The following is a 19,421-nucleotide window of genomic DNA, read 5'->3' on the forward strand; positions in this document are numbered from 1 at the left end:
CAACAGTCACTGGAATGTACCCCAATGTGTCAAAACGATGTACAGTACAGTACACTAATGAAGCATTACGGTTTCTAACAGCTATTTCATAGCTACTGTGTTATTGTTTAAATCCTAAAGGTATGCATTCCTTCTAGACCTTCTTGGAATTCTATACCTGGTGAATTCCTAGAGTTACACAATAAACCTACCCTCAGATAAGCAGCTACCGTACAGTATACAGTAATCACTTGCTTCCTTTGCTTACGCAGTTGAAAAGTTTGGTCTTCATTACGCAGTTACACATGATCCTGATAATTTTTGTGCTTAAATCAGCGTAGACAGAGGGGATATTCGTCGGAGAGAACTGAAAAATGGATCGAAGTAGAGAGATTTTTCGTTATAGAGAGTATCGTTGAATCGAGAAAAGAATAACATTGTATCAGTGGGTTTTATGCCGGGACCACAATATTCTATCATTATAGAGGGGATAATCATTGCATCGATAAACGTTCTATGGAGATTTCTCTGTATTTGATATTTATTTGTGCATTTGTGTCTTTATTTTCCATTATGTACATCAAATAATGAATACTCTTTGGATGCAGATGTCTTAGTTCAGCTCAATAGATTGTTGTTAAAGACAAGTAATAAATAATTACTGAAATCTTGGTCATTGAAATATATTCTGTTCTGTGTTCTCTGAGTAATGAATGCTTGCTGTTATATACCTTATCATATCATGCTTCATGCCATGGCTTCCTGCACTATGAGATATGCTTCCTTCATAGATACAGTCTGCAAAGTCCTCAGCCATTTGTAAAACTATGGATGGAAAGCCTGTCCCAGATTCCAGATTGGACAAAAGAGCAGAGTGTGGTCTATCTTATGGACATCATCCTCCGTCGTGCTTTCTTTCATAATGATGCTCGGGAGACAGCGAGCTTTGTACTTAATAGACTGTACCAGGTGAGAAGTTTTCTGTATCTGATTGCTTTTTGCATTACCTTTATAGTGTCTTTTGGCAAGTAGAGAGACTCTTCTCACCTGAAATTTCAGGTAGTTTAGGTAGGGATCGATGAATAACTTTCAGGACCCTTTTGCAGCTACAGGAAGTGTACCAAATGCCTGCTCTACCTGCCTTGGGTCTTGGTCTTTCACTAATCCTTCCATGGAAGACTATGCTGGCCATGACCTAACAGCATTCAAGCTATGTTGACATTTAACAAATTTTGAACTACAGATTTCTGTTCCCTTCCCCTCTCCCGTCACATGACAGCAAAAGAGTGGAAAGCGTATTTCTTTTCAACAAACATACCATATGCTTGCTCCAGTTCCACAGAGATCTTCTTGGAAATCATTTATTTAATTTAGTATCTGGTATTAAATTACATTTATTTAGTATTAGACGTTGATTACTGTGTGATTATCAGAGATATTTTGCTACGATAAAATGTTAGTAAATAATGGCTTCTGGAATTTTAATACTGGAATTTATAAGGTCTGCTGATATTAAAACTATCTTTCTTAATATTATAATTATTTTCTTATCAATATTTACAGATTTGCTGTAATGATTTTTTTTAATTTAGACTATTGATTTCTATAAAATGTTTCTAACAGTTTTTATAAATGTAAACACACAACAGGAATACATTTATTTATAATACAGTAGAATCTTGAATATCTATTGTAATGAAGGAGAGGGGAAGAATGGATAATTGGTAAAGACAAATAATCCATTTGACTTGCTTCTAATGTAGTTTTGTGTTCTTTTCTCCTTCATCATCATCTTCATCTTCTTCTTCTTCCGGCACCCTCATCTAGGGAGCTTCTGGATTTGACCTCTATCCACTTCTCGCACCTTCCTGGAAATGAAATTGATGAATATCATGTTTGTTCTGTATTGGCTTTAACTAATAAAATACTGTAATTATTTCTTTAAATTCCCTGGAGACACAAGAGATGCGTGTCACTTAGATGTATGTATGTTCTGATCCCCTTTGATGCTTCATGTAGGCTGCTATTATTATTATTATTATTATTATTATTATTATTATTATTATTATTATTATTATTATTATTATTATTATTATTATCATCGTCGTCATCATCATCATCATCATCATCATCATCATCATCATCATCATCATCAAGTGCGGTAAGGCATTTACTCATCTCACTTGCGCCGGAGAGGAAATGTACTCATGCACGTACTGTTGTAAGACTTTCACATACAGTGGGGATGAACGTTTGACATATGCGCCAAATGAGCAGAGGCATTCAGACATCGAAAAGATAAATTTATATAGTTAGGGATGATGTTGTATGTAGTGGCCATGAGTGAAACTTGCAGTGTAATTTTTTACATGATAGTAGTATATTGAAGTTTACTCTTACGTGATTTTGCGGTACAGTGAAGTGACATTAGATGTAGGTTAGTACGGTTATTTTAAGCTCCATTGTATGGTAGATGTGTTTATTTACAGTTGGAACGACAGAATATCGAGTGAAATATTGAAAAACTTGTGGTAAAATAATCTCGATGTGAGCAGCCATCTTGCCAAAGATCAAAATCACCCAGAAGTAGCACTGCAGTAGATAGGTGATCGTTTTCTAGCGCAAGTGCTCCTAGCATTACATAAAATCAGCTTCATGGTCCGTATCGCACTTCAATAGATTCACAATTAAGTATTTATTTTCCACCTAGTCGATACAATGATTGCTTAAGGCAATTTTTAATGGTCAAAAGTGGTACATGTTTTGTATATTATCAACATCTTCAGCCACATAACACTGTTTAGATGAAAAATGTATAAAATTGACAAAGTAATGCTTTAGAGGAAGTGTCCTTAAAATTAACATAAGATTGACAAGATTAATCTTCAGCTTGCGCACTTTTGACGATCCAGCGTAGCGGATCCCCTCCTGATGGAGCTCCTGCTACAAGGACAGTTCAGTGCATAACTTTACACTCAGCTGTTGTGCGCTGCTTTCTAATTTCTCGTTCTGTAGTAACTGTGGGTAGTGGTGGTGTACATTAGGCCTGTCTGTGACAGTATGGAAGGCGTTAAAAGTGCGGCCAGTATCCAGTATTCTGGAGATAGTGGGTTCAAACCCCACTGTCGGCAGCCCTGAATATGGTTTTCCGTGGTTTCCCATTTTTACATCAGGCAAATGCTGGGGCTGTACCTTAATTAAGGCCACGGCCGCTTCCTTCCCAGTCCTAGCCCATTCCTGTCCCATCATCGCCATAAGACCTATCTGTGTCAATGCAACATAAAGTCAATAGAAAAAAAAAGAAAAGTAGTCTGCATTGTTAGGTGCTAAAGAGTCAGACTCATGCAGCAATCTAGACTTCATGGGAAGCGAGGCAATGGAAGAAAAGTTTGTGATAGATTGTAAGAAAGTGCAGGAAAGAATAGCAGCAGCTCTTGGAGTGTGAGAAAGTTCTCTGGCATGGTTTAATAGCAAAAAAACAAAAAGCGATAGAATTAGGTTATACGAAAAGGATTTTTGACAGCCAGTATAATAAGAGGTTAAATTATGTTCTAGCTCCTTAAATCTATCTATCATCTGTAACACTTCTAAATAAATACATTTCGGCTAGGTATGCCTGTAATTTACAGCTGGAAGGGAATTCCACTAACTGAAAATCTGTGGAGTCTTAACATGAAAGTTATAACAAATATTTTGGGTCAACTGTACGTTGCCACAACACCGAACGAGAAGGGGAAGTTATTTTCACTAACTTCTGAAAGCACAGTGCTGATCGACAGATACCTCTTGCTACTCTTCAGGAACTTGCACCGTACTACGTTTATGTATTTGATCTACAATTTCTTTATGACTTTTGGAACTAGCGACACGCAGTGTTGATCCCTAAATTTAATCAGTGCTTTATGAACTGCAACTGAACTCTTCAAGAACTTGCTCCGTTCTACATTTAAATTCTTATTTAATTCTAGACTTCTTCACGCACTGTGCTCTCTAACGCATATGTCTTACTAACGCATTTGATCTACGACTCCTTCATGATTCTTAGAACTATCGACACGCAGTGCTTATTACACGTAACTAATCTCATTATTAGACCCATATTGAACTATGCTATGATATACTAACAATTTGTTGGTTATTTTGATCCACCTTTTCAATACAAATTACAGTTTGTGTTGCTAAGTTGTAATGTTACAACACTAATTTACCGGGACATGTTTCGCTTTTATTCACAAGCATCATCAGCCTATACAATTGCCTCAAGGTTTGTCATATTTGGATTGTTGTTACAAATTTCATTACATTGAATGTAAATCTAATTTCAGTGATAACAATATTTAAAACACAAGAATAATATACACATTAAAAATTATGACAATATGATTTGCAATGTTAAAATGGAGTAACTCTTAATTCTAAAACACATTGACGTCCAAAACACAGTTTTTACAATTTGAAAATTTGGCTAAAAATTGTTTGCAATGTTAAAATAAAATTGATTCAACTATAATTTGGCATTAAAATTTGAGTCATAAATATAAATATTGGATGTTAATATGTAGGAGCCATAGTTTCTGAAGTGTGTTGGTTTCTAGAATACAGTAACATTTCAGTATTGAGAATTTTAGTTAAGAATTGTGCTCTCTAAATAATGTTATTTAAAAAGACCGTAATTTTGCATTATGCGTGATTAGTCATGATGATAATCTAGAATTGAAGTCTTGGGTTCGTTGGAAAATGGCTTCTAGATTTGATGAGGCTTGCTGCTGCAGTTTGGCAATTTGATCAGAGGAAGTATTGACATATTTAATTCTTGTTTGTAGCGACCAAACTCTCCGTTGGAAGTTGATTGTTTTGATGTAAGTTATAGTTAAAAGGGGCTTCAATCCAAATTTTGAGTATCTGATTATGTTTCTTTCGATTTATAGAATGGAAGAAGCATCTGGAACAAATGGAAATGAACTTAAGTAATATTGTGTGTGTGTTGTGCTTGTAATGTGAGTGTTGATGTTGCATTATCACTTACCCCTTTGTCTGCTGCTACAGAATCTTGTGGACCTTATTGCGTTACTGTGACTATTGTCTGTTGTGGCTCTACTCCTTGTGTTGTACGTATGAAAGAGCTGTTGTGAAGGGCAGGTAGGGGGTTGAGGGGAAGAGATGTTGGGTGGGGCGTTTGCTATTGACGTGCTATATGGTAGGGAATTCTTATCTGTTGTTGAGGTGGGGGTAGAGGACGATCCTGCAGGCGGGGCGTTAAGCTTTGGCATGTTATGTGGAGGGGGACTTTTTTGCGTTGCCGAAATGGTTTCAGTTGTGAGTGTATTTAGATTGAATATTTTAAAGAATTTGCTTTTATCTGATTTGAGATTTCGTAATAATGTTGGCAACTGCTCTATTAACAGACTTTTTATTTCGACCGCGTCATTCAAGTTTTTTCCTTTATTAAAGTATTGATCCAAATAAATATATATGTTTTCGAATTCTGTCATTAGCTTCCCCTTTTCGATTCTTTTGATTATTGTAAGGTCTTTGTCTATTGAGGTGTAATGATGGCCGGTTTCTTTCATATGATTACTCATTGCGGAGTATTTATTGTGTTTTAAGGCGTTAAAGTGTTCCATGTATCTGGTTAGGAAACTGCGTCCAGTTTGGCCAACATATGAAGATTTACACTGTGCGCATGTTAGTCTGTATATTCCGGAGCCTTGAAATTTGTTATTGTAGGCATTTACTGTGTTATGGTTAAAAAATAAGTTTTTGTTAGTGTTATATGTTTTAAAGGCTATTTGCATATCCTGTTTTTTGAGTGGGTTTGCTATTTGGTGAATCTTTGAACTGGTGTAAGTGAAGGTTGCGTATTTGGATTTTTTAGTCTTTTCTGGTGTGAGGTTTGTGGCTATTTTGAGCTTTACTTTGTTGATGATTCAATTTACTATGTCTGCTTTATATCCATTGGCTAGTGCTAGTTCTTTTATAAAATTTATTTCTTTTGTAAAATTCGCGGGTGATAAGGGTATTTTGTAGGCTCTGTAGACCATACTGAAAAAGGTTGCTTGTTTGTGGGATTTGGGGTGGAGTGAGTCATTTCTTATTGTTATTGGCGTGTGTGTAAATTAGTGTTGTAACATTAAAACTTAGCAACACAAACTGTAATTTGTATTGAAAAGTTGGATCAAAATAACCAACAAATTGTTAGTATATCACGCAGTGCTTATCCTTAAAATTATACTGTGTATCTTGAACTGAAACTGTAAAATATGTATTTAATTGTAGACTTCTTCTTAGCACTGAAAACTCAACAAACAGTGCTCCATAGTGTGTTACAGTGCTTCGTTAACTGCGTCTGACGGTTTCGTCTTAACTTGACCTTTTTTACCTGTGCTTCTTATTTGTGATTGAATGAATTTCAACGCACAGTGCTTCCTAAGGATTTTAGTGCTTCACTAACAGCAACTAACAGAATTATTTTAACTTTTCATTTTATTTATTTTATTTTATTTATCTGTGCATTGTTTAACACTTACTTGTGATTGGCTGATGATGACCAAGAATACTGGTCGAAATCCGTACCAATTTTAATTAAATAGGAATGTAAACTTACATTTCTTATTTTAATAGTATTGAAAGGTTGAACCATTTCATATCTTCTTTTAATATTCAATGCAGGTCTCAGAAGATGAGAGGCAGCCCAGAGAATACCTCAGTCACAGCAGAGTACAAGTCAGCGAAGAAGGAACTCCGTAACGTAATTAGAAAAAGTAAAGCCGATAAATGGTGGGCATTGGCTAAAGAAGTGGAAGATGATCCATGGGGACTAGGTTACAAGATTGTATTGAAGAAACTCGGGACATTTTCAACCCCGAGTATGGATCTGCAAACCATTAAAGAAATTGTGGATACACTATTCCCCGACCATCCAGAGAGGATTGACTGTAACGATGAAAAAGAACTGGATGAAGTAGAAGAGCTGAATAGAGCTATTAGCTTAGAAACAAGAAGACTCCAGGACCAGATAGTATACTTGCAGAAGTACTGTTGCTGAATATGTACAATCATTGCCTGCAAGCAGGTTTTTTTAGTCCCCGATGGAAAATGGCCCGATTGGTTTTGATCAGCAAAGGAAAACCTTTATGTATGTTGGACAAAGCTGGTCTGCAGCCCAGAATTCTCTCAGCAGTTCAGCTAGCAGGGGTTTTATCTGTTCGGCAACATGAATATTGGAGAGGGCAGTCAACGTTGGATGCAGTATGGGAGGTGGTGATGATGCTTGTTATGTTAAGGGGCCTAACATCGAAGGTCATCAGTCCAGGAGGTGGTGAATACAGCAGAAAGAGCACAAACGGGCAATTATCATTCCTGTAAATTGACACTTCTTGTGATCCTGGATGTGAAGAATACTTTCAATTTGGCAGGGTGGAGGGACATGTTGGAAGCTCTTGAAGAAACTTTCAAGCTACCGCTATATCTTACATGCATAATGAGAGACTACTTCAAGGATCGTACTCTGCTGTATGATATTGATGATGGACAGAGGACAAAAGAAATGACAGCTGGTGCAGCGCAGGGATCAGTCCTTGGCCCAGATCGTTGGAACATCATGTATGATGGCTTGTTACGTTTGGAGATGCAGAGGACACGAAGTTTGTGGGCTAAGCTGTTGATGTGGCCACCCTGATAGTGGCTTGTAATGTTGAGACGGCTCAAATCAAACTGAACCAGGTGGTGCGGCACATTAAAGAATGGATGATGAGTACAGGCTAACACTAGCAGAACACAAAACGAAGATAGTTCTGACGAGGAAAAGAATCGAGACTCTTGTGCCAATGACTGTTGGAGAGTTAGTGTTTGAAACATCTACGAGCATAAAATATCTAGTAGTGACACTTGACTCCAAGCTCACATTCTGGAATCACATTCAGAGAGTGGCAGAGAAGGCAGTAAAATATGTGACTGCACTTAGTAGACTGACAGGAAATATTAAAGGCCTGAAATCCAGTAAACGATGCCTAGTCATGTGGATGCTTCTGTAAGTGCTCCTTTACGGCTCTGAAATCTGGGCTGAATCCTTGAGATTTGCTTGGTACCAGAGAAGGATAGCTGCCATACAACGGAAAGCAACTTTACGTATTGCATGTGTATGTAATTATCTCATAATAGAACCGTATTGAGGACAATATATTAAAATTATAAAATCCTTTTAATAACAACCACCTACTCAATACATTATATTACTCATTGAATTATAAAATAATCATGAGGTGTCTTAAATAAAGGAACATGTTTCGTTCGACATAGCGAACATCATCAGCCTTAATTTACAAAGATTAGGTCAGGGCCCTGAACTGAATGATAAAAATTGTTAAAAGAGTGACAATCCCATAATAAAAAGTAAAATGATAACATTAGACATGAAATTATAACAATATGTACAGATTAACAGCAAGTATGTAGAGGAATACTTTGAACGATGGTAGTCTATAAAGTTAAAACAAACATGAGGTTGTTAAAGTAAAAAGATATAGATATAATGGATCTTAAAATACATGTCAATGCGTGAAGCGTGGATTAATTATTGACTATGGAGTTCTTAAATTGAGCAAAACAAAAGTTGAAATAGAGTTTATTGAATAGTACGAGTCAAACTGAGCCAGTTAAAAGGCGCATGGCGACGAAACTAAGATTAAAATGACGTGAACTTCAGTAGTTAGGAATTCTGTAGGAGAGCCAACACAATGCCAGAAGGAAATACCAGTTGAACTAGTCTGTATTTACACGCTAGCAGTAGAATAGGGATGTATAGAACTAGCACCGATAGAGCGCACTGCTGTTGTACTGGGTAAGCGCAATGCGCTCTTCATTTGTCTCCTGTGTACTCATGCCGCTAAATATCCACGAATTTAAGTTTCTTAAGTTGTTATTTTCGTGACTATGCCGAGCTGTTGCAGTGTTCCTCTTTGAAAAAATCAGGGAAGCCCATTTTTTCGTTTCACCAGTTTCCACAAAATAAAGAAATGAGGAAGAAATGGTTACATACTATTAAAAGGAAAAATTTCGGTGAGAAGAATCTGATCGAAAATATTAAAATGTGTTCCCATTATTTTAAACCCGGTGACTTCACGAAACCTTTGTTGGGTAAGTGCGATTTACGAAGGGAAATAATTCCTATTTCCTACCTATAAACTGATTAGGCATTTTGATAACCAGCGAATTTATGCATTTGTATTTAAAGGTGAGAGAGCAAGATTAAAAATGGGCGCTGTTCCATCACTTTATCCATGGACCACGAACACAACAAAAACAAAGAAGAGGCCATACACCAGAAAATTGCCGGATTACCACGATAAGCCTAAACTATCGGAATATGCAGAAATGACCTCCTTTGAAGTACGGGAAGAAATAGTAAATATACCCGAAGAAGTGACTGTTACATTTGTGACTCCCATTTTCAAAGACATCAGCAATCAAAAAATACTACAGGTAATTTGGTTGTTGAATAAACAATGCGTAATCGTAATGTTATATTGTTTTATACAGGGTTTGTAGACGTCCAACATCGTAATATGGTGTTTGCTGTTCTGAGAGAAAACAGACTGTGTTTCTTCTTGACAGTTATGAAGCTAAGGACCAACAAATCTGACGAAGAACTAGGCCTTAACTTCGGAATCAATAAAACTACTGTTGGGATAATATTTAATGTTTGGATTAATTTCATGTACTGCCAATTTAAAGAGTTGAACATTTGGTCTGATAGAGAAAATGTCCTTGAAAACAGCCCCCTTGCTTTTAGACAGAAATACCCCTCGACTAAAACAGCCCCTTTGCTTTTAGACAGAAATACCCCTCGACTAGAGTTATAACTGGTGCAACTGAGATTATACATAGCAAAACTTGTTCCAAGGGTGAACATTCCACTTTCATAGGGCTAACTGGCCCCAAGCCGTTTGGCAGGGGGATGCTGAAAAGTTTATACATTTTGGCTGCATGTTTCTGAACACTGAATATTACCAGTCTTGGGGAAGTGCTCTAATGCGTAGCTTACAGCAGCAATATTCTTACAACATGCCTTGGGGCCTGCTCCAGAAAAACGTTCACATTCTCCTCCTGTAATGTCACCAGATACTCCTAAAATAAGCTTCACATTATAGGTCTTATGTTTTGTGCACTCGGATTTCACAGCACTGCATTTTATAATTTCACCCGATTGAAATTAACCTTTTATAAACAAAACAAACTTTTCATTGAAAAGTCTGTATCTAGCATAACACAATGATTTGTAGTTGGAAACAGGTGCTCCATCTATTTCCGATTTTCTGAATACGAAATAATCCATCAGATGCAAATTTGTGATAGTGATCTTCACCTTATGGCTGATGGTTAAATATTCAAAGGAACCGGCACTGGGAAACTCAAGAATATTCACATGCCGTTGGTGGTGGACAAAGGCTGCATCTTCAGTTTCATGTAAGCTATCAACCTTAAAACAAAATGCATGATTCGAAGTCTATAAGCCTCGGGAGCAAGTGCGTGTTTACATATCTATTTATGATTTAAGTCTTGTGGAGGTACATTTATATATTCATCAATGTACAATACTCAAGTAATTGTAATCTTCAGAAAAAGGCGTGCTGAATCCTATTTATTATTTGAATAATAAAGCGTGTTAGAATTTTCTAACTACCGCTGTACTATTTCTTTCTTCCTCTCGCTAGTTTTAGCGTCTCTGCTCCGTAGCTCATTCTGCATCTGTTTAAGGCTTAAACGCTGAAAATCGTCCGTAATATTCTAGGAGTTATACCTATACAATTAATTAATATAGTCTTGGAGTAAAATTAGAGAAGATACAATCGGCTTTAGCTCAGAAAACTCGGTCACATTCTATACATTAATCGCAGCTGACTGGGGGAAACATAAGACGATCGCCTTGCGCTTACCCAGTAGTACACGAGCGCTATCTGGCGCGAACTTCCTCTGCCTACATCCCTATTAATCTTATACAACGTAGGACACCAATGTGGACTCGTTGAGTAACTATAACTTGAAAGTAGGGAGAGTTCCAGCAAACCAGAGATGAATGGAGCAGATTATGGCACAATTGGAGTTAGAAATCTGGAAAGAAAGAAAAGGGAGGAAAAATAAAGTTATGTTATAATGAAAAAAAAAAAAAAAAAAGAGGCTTACCCTTGGGACTAGTGTGAGGTGTTCGCTAACGTTGGCTGCGCGAATCAAACTGGCGAGTAACCTTATTGCTGCTTCTAGTATTGTATGTATGTATACGTAGAGGCGGGGAGTGAGTCATGTGAGGAGGAGGGGTGACCGATTCCTTAGGCGGGTCGGGTATTCGTGGAGGGGGTGTCGCATGAGAGGGCAGTAGAGTAGTAGTTGTTGTATTATCAACAGTTGTATAATTAAAGATTCTCATAAAGTTATTATTATTTATATTGAAAAGAGAGAGTAGTTCTGGAATTTTCTCGATTACTGGACTTTTAATTTCTGAAGTATCATTTAAATTTTGATGCCCGTTAAAATGCTGGTCTAGGAATATGTAAATGTTCTCATACTCTGTCATAAGTTTACTTTGCTGGTCTAGGAATATGTAAATGTTCTCATACTCTGTCATAAGTTTACTTTTATTGACGTATTTCAAGATTTGAAGGTCTTTTTCAATTGTAGTAAAACTGTGGCCAGTCTCTTCCATATGGGTGCTCATGGCGGAATACTTTTTATGTTTTGAAACGTTGTAGTGTTCAAGGTATCTGGTCAAAAAGCTACGTCCAGTCTGTCCGATGTAGGAGAATCCACAATGGGTGCATTTAAGCCTATAGATACCAGAGTTCGAGAATTTATTGTGATTAATGTTAACTATATTTGAATTTAAGAATATATTACGGTTCGTATATCGGGTTCTATAAGCGATATTGATATCGTATTTCTTTAAAGGGTTAGTAACTCGAAATAGGCCTGGATTTGTGTAGGTGAAGGGAGCATATTTCGTTTTTTTAGGTTTGTCCGGAATCAAATTCGTTGCGGTTTTTAATTTTATCTTGTTAATGATTTTATTAATCATTAAGGGGTTATAGCCGTTAATTCTGGCCAAATCCTTAATATAGAGTTCTTTTTTGCGATTTTCAGTTGTCAGCGGGATTTTTAATGCTCTATAGACAAGACTAAAAAATGCAGCCTGTTTATGAGATTGCGGGTGTAAGGAATCGTTTCTTATAGTGATGGGGGCACAAGAAGGCTTTCTAAATATTTGAAAAATGAACTTATTATTCTCTCTTGAAACGTTTAAATCCAAAAAGTTTAGAGAACCATTGATCTCGTCTTCCTTAGTGAATTTGACATCATTGTCAAGCTCATTAAGGGATGTTAGCACACTATGACTATCGTTTTTCTGTGTATCTATAATGGCAAAAGTGTCATCAACATACCTTAACCATAATTGAAGACCATAAATATTATTGATTATTTTGTTATTTTCCAAATCATCCATAAAGATATTAGCTAGAATGCCCGAGATCGGGTCACCCATTGCTAGGCCCTTTTGATGATATATTCTATTATTGAAGGTGAAATAGTTGTTATTAAGTACAAATTCTAACAGACTGATGAAATTATCTATTTCGCATTTGCTAAGGTTACTGTGTTTTAAAAGGTTTGATTTAATAATCTTGACAGTTTTGCTTACTGGAATATTGGAATACATATTGGTAATATCATAGGATACTATTATATGATTATGCTCAAGATTGAATTTCGATAATTTTTCACAAAATTCAACGGAATTTCTTATATAGGCTGTATTATTGAATTTAAAGTGTTTACTGAGAAAATTATGCAAAAATTTTGAAACTTTGTAAGAAGGGCTGTTCATGCAGTTGATAATAGGGCGTATAGGTACGTCTTTTTTATGGATTTTCGGCAAAGCTTTTGCAGTTGGAAGTTTCGGGTTCATTATTATAAGTTTCTGATATTCGTGTTCTTGTAGTAAGAACGGCAGATTCTTCAATAGGTTCTTCAAACTTCGTTGGATTTTGGGGGTGGGATCTTTATTAATAATAGTAAAACTGCTATTAGCGAAGAAATCTTCGGTTTTTTTAATGTAATCATCTTTATGTAGTAATACTATGGTGGGACCTTTATCAGCTTTAGTGACGATGATATTATTATTATTAATTTTATCAGGTATTTGTTTGCTAAGGGTCCGATTCGAGGTAGTTTTCAGTTCTTTCGCCAGAAAAGGAAGCTTTTTCTTTATTTCATATTTAATGTCTTTATGCACTTCTACGGGGAGTTTTTGAATGTTAGATTCAATTTCCGCGACTGTGGTAATCAGATCGTCGGTTTTTTTCGGGTATGTATTGAGTAGGTGGTTGTTATTAAAAGGATTTTATAATTTTAATATATTGTCCTCAATACAGTTCTATTCTGAGATTAATTACATGTAACTTAGCTGCCTACCAGGCTACAAAAAGGAATAGATATCTTAATCTCAAAGTCAAGGTCAGCAAAATATCTAGAGATATTCAATTTTTAAAAGAATGTATGAAGCATGGACTAATTCCCAAATTTCTAAAACACCTTCAAAGAAAAAACTTTTCGACTTCTGATTTACGTAAAACTCAAACGAAAGTTAATGAATTTTGGTTAAAAAACGAAATCAAGGCGCATTACAAAAATAAATCGTTCCTAAACCTACAGCTTTATAAGACGCATCTTGAAATATCCTCTAGTATGTCCCCATTAGAATGGAGTTCATACTCCATGTTTGTCAATGAAAAGGTACATGACATAGTGAAGAAGAAACAAACAACATTAGACAATAAACTGATACAATTGCAAAACACTAAGAATAAACAGAGTAGTGTCAACAGTAAAACTAACCTCCCTTCCGCCGACTTAAATCATTTTCCTACTACGGTGAACTTATCTAATACCGACTTTTCAGATAATGAACTATCCCTCCTTGATAAAGGCCTGAAATTTAATTGGCCTAACCCGAAAAAAACCGACGATCTGATTACCACAGTCGCGGAAATTGAATCTAACATTCAAAAACTCCCCGTAGAAGTGCATAAAGACATTAAATATGAAATAAAGAAAAAGCTTTCTTTTCTGGCAAAAGAACTGAAAACTACCTCGAATCGGACCCTTAGCAAACAAATACATGATAAAATTAATAATAATAATATCATCGTCACTAAAGCTGATAAAGGTCCCACCATAGTATTACTACATAAAGATGATTACATTAAAAAAACCGAAGATTTCTTCGCTAATAGCAGTTTTACTATTATTAATAAAGATCCCACCCCCAAAATCCAACGAAGTTTGAAGAACCTATTGAAGAATCTGCCGTTCTTACTACAAGAACACGAATATCAGAAACTTATAATAATGAACCCGAAACTTCCAACTGCAAAAGCTTTGCCGAAAATCCATAAAAAAGACGTACCTATACGCCCTATTATCAACTGCATGAACAGCCCTTCTTACAAAGTTTCAAAATTTTTGCATAATTTTCTCAGTAAACACTTTAAATTCAATAATACAGCCTATATAAGAAATTCCGTTGAATTTTGTGAAAAATTATCGAAATTCAATCTTGAGCATAATCATATAATAGTATCCTATGATATTACCAATATGTATTCCAATATTCCGGTAAGCAAAACTGTCAAGATTATTAAATCAAACCTTTTAAAACACAGTAACCTTAGCAAATGCGAAATAGATAATTTCATCAGTCTGTTAGAATTTGTACTTAATAACAACTATTTCACCTTCAATAATAGAATATATCATCAAAAGGGCCTAGCAATGGGTGACCCGATCTCGGGCATTCTAGCTAATATCTTTATGGATGATTTGGAAAATAACAAAATAATCAATAATATTTATGGTCTTCAATTATGGTTAAGGTATGTTGATGACACTTTTGCCATTATAGATACACAGAAAAACGATAGTCATAGTGTGCTAACATCCCTTAATGAGCTTGACAATGATGTCAAATTCACTAAGGAAGACGAGATCAATGGTTCTCTAAACTTTTTGGATTTAAACGTTTCAAGAGAGAATAATAAGTTCATTTTTCAAATATTTAGAAAGCCTTCTTGTGCCCCCATCACTATAAGAAACGATTCCTTACACCCGCAATCTCATAAACAGGCTGCATTTTTTAGTCTTGTCTATAGAGCATTAAAAATCCCGCTGACAACTGAAAATCGCAAAAAAGAACTAAACTATATTAAGGATTTGGCCAGAATTAACGGCTATAACCCCTTAATGATTAATAAAATCATTAACAAGATAAAATTAAAAACCGCAACGAATTTGATTCCGGACAAGCCTAAAAAAACGAAATATGCTCCCTTCACCTACACAAATCCAGGCCTATTTCGAGTTACTAACCCTTTAAAGAAATACGATATCAATATCGCTTATAGAACCCGATATACGAACCGTAATATATTCTTCAATTCAAATATAGTTAACATTAATCACAATAAATTCTCGAACTCTGGTATCTATAGGCTTAAATGCACCCATTGTGGATTCTCCTACATCGGATAGACTGGACGTAGCTTTTTGACCAGATACCTTGAACACTACAACGCTTCAAAACATAAAAAGTATTCCGCCATGAGCACCCATATGGAAGAGACTGGCCACAGTTTTACTACAATTGAAAAAGACCTTCAAATCTTGAAATACGTCAATAAAAGTAAACTTATGACAGAGTATGAGAACATTTACATATTCCTAGACCAGCATTTAAACGGGCATCAAAATTTAAATGATACTTCAGAAATTAAAAGTCCAGTAATCGAGAAAATTCCAGAACTACTCTCTCTTTTCAATATAAATAATAATAACTTTATGAGAATCTTTAATTATACAACTGTTAATAATACAACAACTACTACTCTACTGCCCTCTCATGCGACACCCCCTCCACGAATACCCGACCCGCCTAAGGAATTGGTCACCCCTCCTCCTCACATGACTCACTCCCCGCCTCTACGTATACATACATACAATACTAGAAGCAGCAATAAGGTTACTCGCCAGTTTGATTCGCGCAGCCAACGTTAGCGAACACCTCACACTAGTCCCAAGGGTAAGCCTCTCTTTTTTTTTTTTTTTCATTATAACATAACTTTATTTTTCCTCCCTTTTCTTTCTTTCCAGATTTCTAACTCCAATTGTGCCATAATCTGCTCCATTCATCTCTGGCTTGCTGGAACTCTCCGTACTTTCAAGTTATAGTTACTCAACGAGTCCACATTGGTGTCCTACGTTGTATAAGATTAATTCTACTGCTAGCGTGTAAATACGGACTAGTTCAACTGGTATATCCTTCTGGCATTGTGTTGGCTCTCCTACAGAATTCCTAACTACTGAAGTTCACGTCATTTTAATCTTAGTTTCGTCGCCATGCGCCTTTTAACTGGCTCAGTTTGATTCGTACTATTCAATAAACTCTATTTCAACTTTTGTTTTGCTCAATTTAAGAACTCCATAGTCAATAATTAATCCACGCTTCACGCATTGACATGTATTTTAAGATCCATTATATCTATATCTTTTTACTTTAACAACCTCATGTTTGTTTTAACTTTATAGACTACCATCGTTCAAAGTATTCCTCTACATACTTGCTGTTAATCTGTACATATTGTTATAATTTCATGTCTAATGTTATCATTTTACTTTTTATTATGGGATTGTCACTCTTTTAACAATTTTTATCATTCAGTTCAGGGCCCTGACCTAATCTTTGTAAATTAAGGCTGATGATGTTCGCTATGTCGAACGAAACATGTTCCTTTATTTAAGACACCTCATGATTATTTTATAATTCAATGAGTAATATAATGTATTGAGTAGGTGGTTGTTATTAAAAGGATTTTATAATTTTAATATTTTGCATGTGTATACCGCACGGCTTCCGAACCTGTAATCCTCACAGTGGCAGCAATAGCCCCAATAGATCTACTTGCATTGCAGCGACAAGAAATCTGTTGTACCCAAGAAGAATTGGGAAAGTAATGTGCAAAGAAGTGTGCCTTCAGTCAACGTATGAGGCGATGGCAACTCAGATGGGAAAGTGTCCCTCGGGGTAAACGAAGCAAGTGACTGATACCACGCTTGGATATCTGGGTTGAAAGGGTTCATGGTGAAGTCAACTATTATTTCACCTAGCTTCTAACCGGACATGGATGTTTTCGGAAATTCCTGCATAGAGTGAGCAGAGCGAGTGATGCAGCATGCATATACTGTGATAACAATGATGATGTACTTCACACCTTCTTTGTGTGCGGCCATTGGATAATAAAGAGAAGATGTGGAAACTGAATTGGGAGAACTGAAACCAGATAATATTATGTCTGTGATGCTACGAAACCAGGAATCCTGGGATCGTGTGGCAGTGTATGTGGAGGATGTCCTTCGTCAGAAGAAGAAGGATTTGGAAGCGTACAAATGCCCGTAAAGGAGAAATGAAGAATAAAGAAGTCTGAAAGACTAAGCAAGTGTGACATCACACTGAAGTAATGCGAGAGCGGTTCTGGGGTGATGATACACATCGTGGGAAAAGGGTGTGTGGTGTTTAGCGGGTAAGAATCCTACACAATTGTGGAGTGCGGACCCTTCACAAGTGTCTTTTGAAGATTTTCCACAGTCCCTCGCAAAAAATATTATAATTGTTATTGTTGTTGTTGTTATTATTATTATTATTATTATTATTATTATTATTATTATTATTATTATTATTTCATTTTTAATGTGTTACAAGAAGAACCGCAGCTAAGGACTATAAATTCAAAGAAATATTAATGTTTATTTTATTCCACCTATTCAATACATGAAGAGTGATTTTAATTAAGAATTAAATCTTATGAAGAAAATTATAGGGTCATGTTTTGCCCTTTATTTAAGGGCATCTTCATCCTTAATCTCAAACCTGAAAGATAATAAATCAGGATCCTGATTGTTCTTAATTGTAGTTTTTTTTAAAGATGAATTACAAATAATAAAAGTGAGGATGATGTAGGTATATGCATCAAAAGATGAGCAAGAGGGATGACAGTAGTTAAGACGTTCTTATAATAAAGCTTTACAGACAGTCATAATTTATATACTATATTCAATGTCCTTGACTAAAAATGTGGTAACAAGTTGCATATTACTAGTTCTATAAGAACACAAATTGCTGTGTCGAATCTTGTTAAACGGCGCCTTGTATTGGTTGATGGTGTTAGAAATATGTTTGGAGCTTAAACAGTTCAAACTTTGGAATAATGACAAAGAAGAATGTTACTGATTACTCCAAGTGGAGTTTAAATACATTTTAAAGCTAGTGATGAGACATTTCTGCCACTCTCTCAAATTACGCTGTAGGGGTGAGGGAAATGTTTAATAGCAAGTAGCCACAACTATAAAGATCTATGAAAACATAGTTAATTCTACTAAAAGGAGCCCTGTAAAGGTTGAGGGTGTAAGATCAAATTAGAGCTTAAACAGTTTGATCTTTAGAATAATGACAAAGAAAAGTATTTCTGATCACTCTAAGTGGGGTTAATAATAAAATTTAAAGTTGTTAGTTTGTTGTTAATCTCGTGTGAAGAGATAAGTCTGCAGTCTTCTTAAAGCACGTATGAGTGAGGAAGAGTGCTCGATGGTAAGCAGCTGTATTAATATTAGCTGGAAGGTGCGACTGTAGCTTCTTATATAGAGTCGAAAGGGAAATTTGGTTTATAGCACCAGTAGCACAAGTGTCAGTATTTCAAGGCTACCATAGCAACTGATTAACACTATAATAGTTGAAAAGATAAATTAAATTACATACAGCATTTTTTCTTTAACTCAACTTTACATTAACCATTATAACATCATAATTAATAAAGAGGTAAGTGAATTTACACACATCGTTTTTTCTTTGATCTCACCTTACCTTCAATTTCATTCCTTAATACGTAAATCTCCTGTTGTTACAGACTTTAAACCAAATTTCCCTTTTAACTCTATATAAGAAGCTACAGTCGCACCTTCCAGCTAATATTAACACAGCTGCTTACCATCGAACACTCTTCCTCACTCGTACGTGCTTTAAGAAGACTGCAGACTTATCTCTTCATATGAGATTAACAATAAACTAACAACATTAAATTTTATTATAAACCTCACTTGGAATGATCAGAAATACTTTTCTTTGTCATTATTCTAAAGATCAAACTGTTTAAGCTCTAATTTGATCTTACACCCTCAACCTTTACAGGGTGCCTTTTAGTAGAATTAACTGTGTTCTCATAGATCTTTATAGTTGTGGCTACTTACTATCAAACATTTCCTTCACCCCTATAACGTAATTTGAGAGAGTGGCAGAAATGTCTCATCACTAGCTTTAAAATGTATTTAAACTCCACTTGGAGTAATCA

General features: G+C 35.7%; 1 protein-coding gene across 1 annotated transcript in view; it reads left to right on the top strand.

Moving 5' to 3' along the window:
• Nucleotides 1-19,421, top strand: part of Epg5 (ectopic P-granules autophagy protein 5) — a 540,178-nt gene that overhangs the window by 124,991 nt on the left and 395,766 nt on the right. The window contains exon 11 of the mRNA XM_067143866.2: nucleotides 771-948. Coding sequence (XP_066999967.2) covers nucleotides 771-948 — 178 coding nt within the window. The remainder of the gene's footprint in view (nucleotides 1-770; nucleotides 949-19,421) is intronic.

The sequence above is a fragment of the Anabrus simplex genome, chromosome 3 (genome assembly GCF_040414725.1).
Source record: "Anabrus simplex isolate iqAnaSimp1 chromosome 3, ASM4041472v1, whole genome shotgun sequence".
Classification (NCBI taxonomy): domain Eukaryota; kingdom Metazoa; phylum Arthropoda; class Insecta; order Orthoptera; family Tettigoniidae; genus Anabrus; species Anabrus simplex.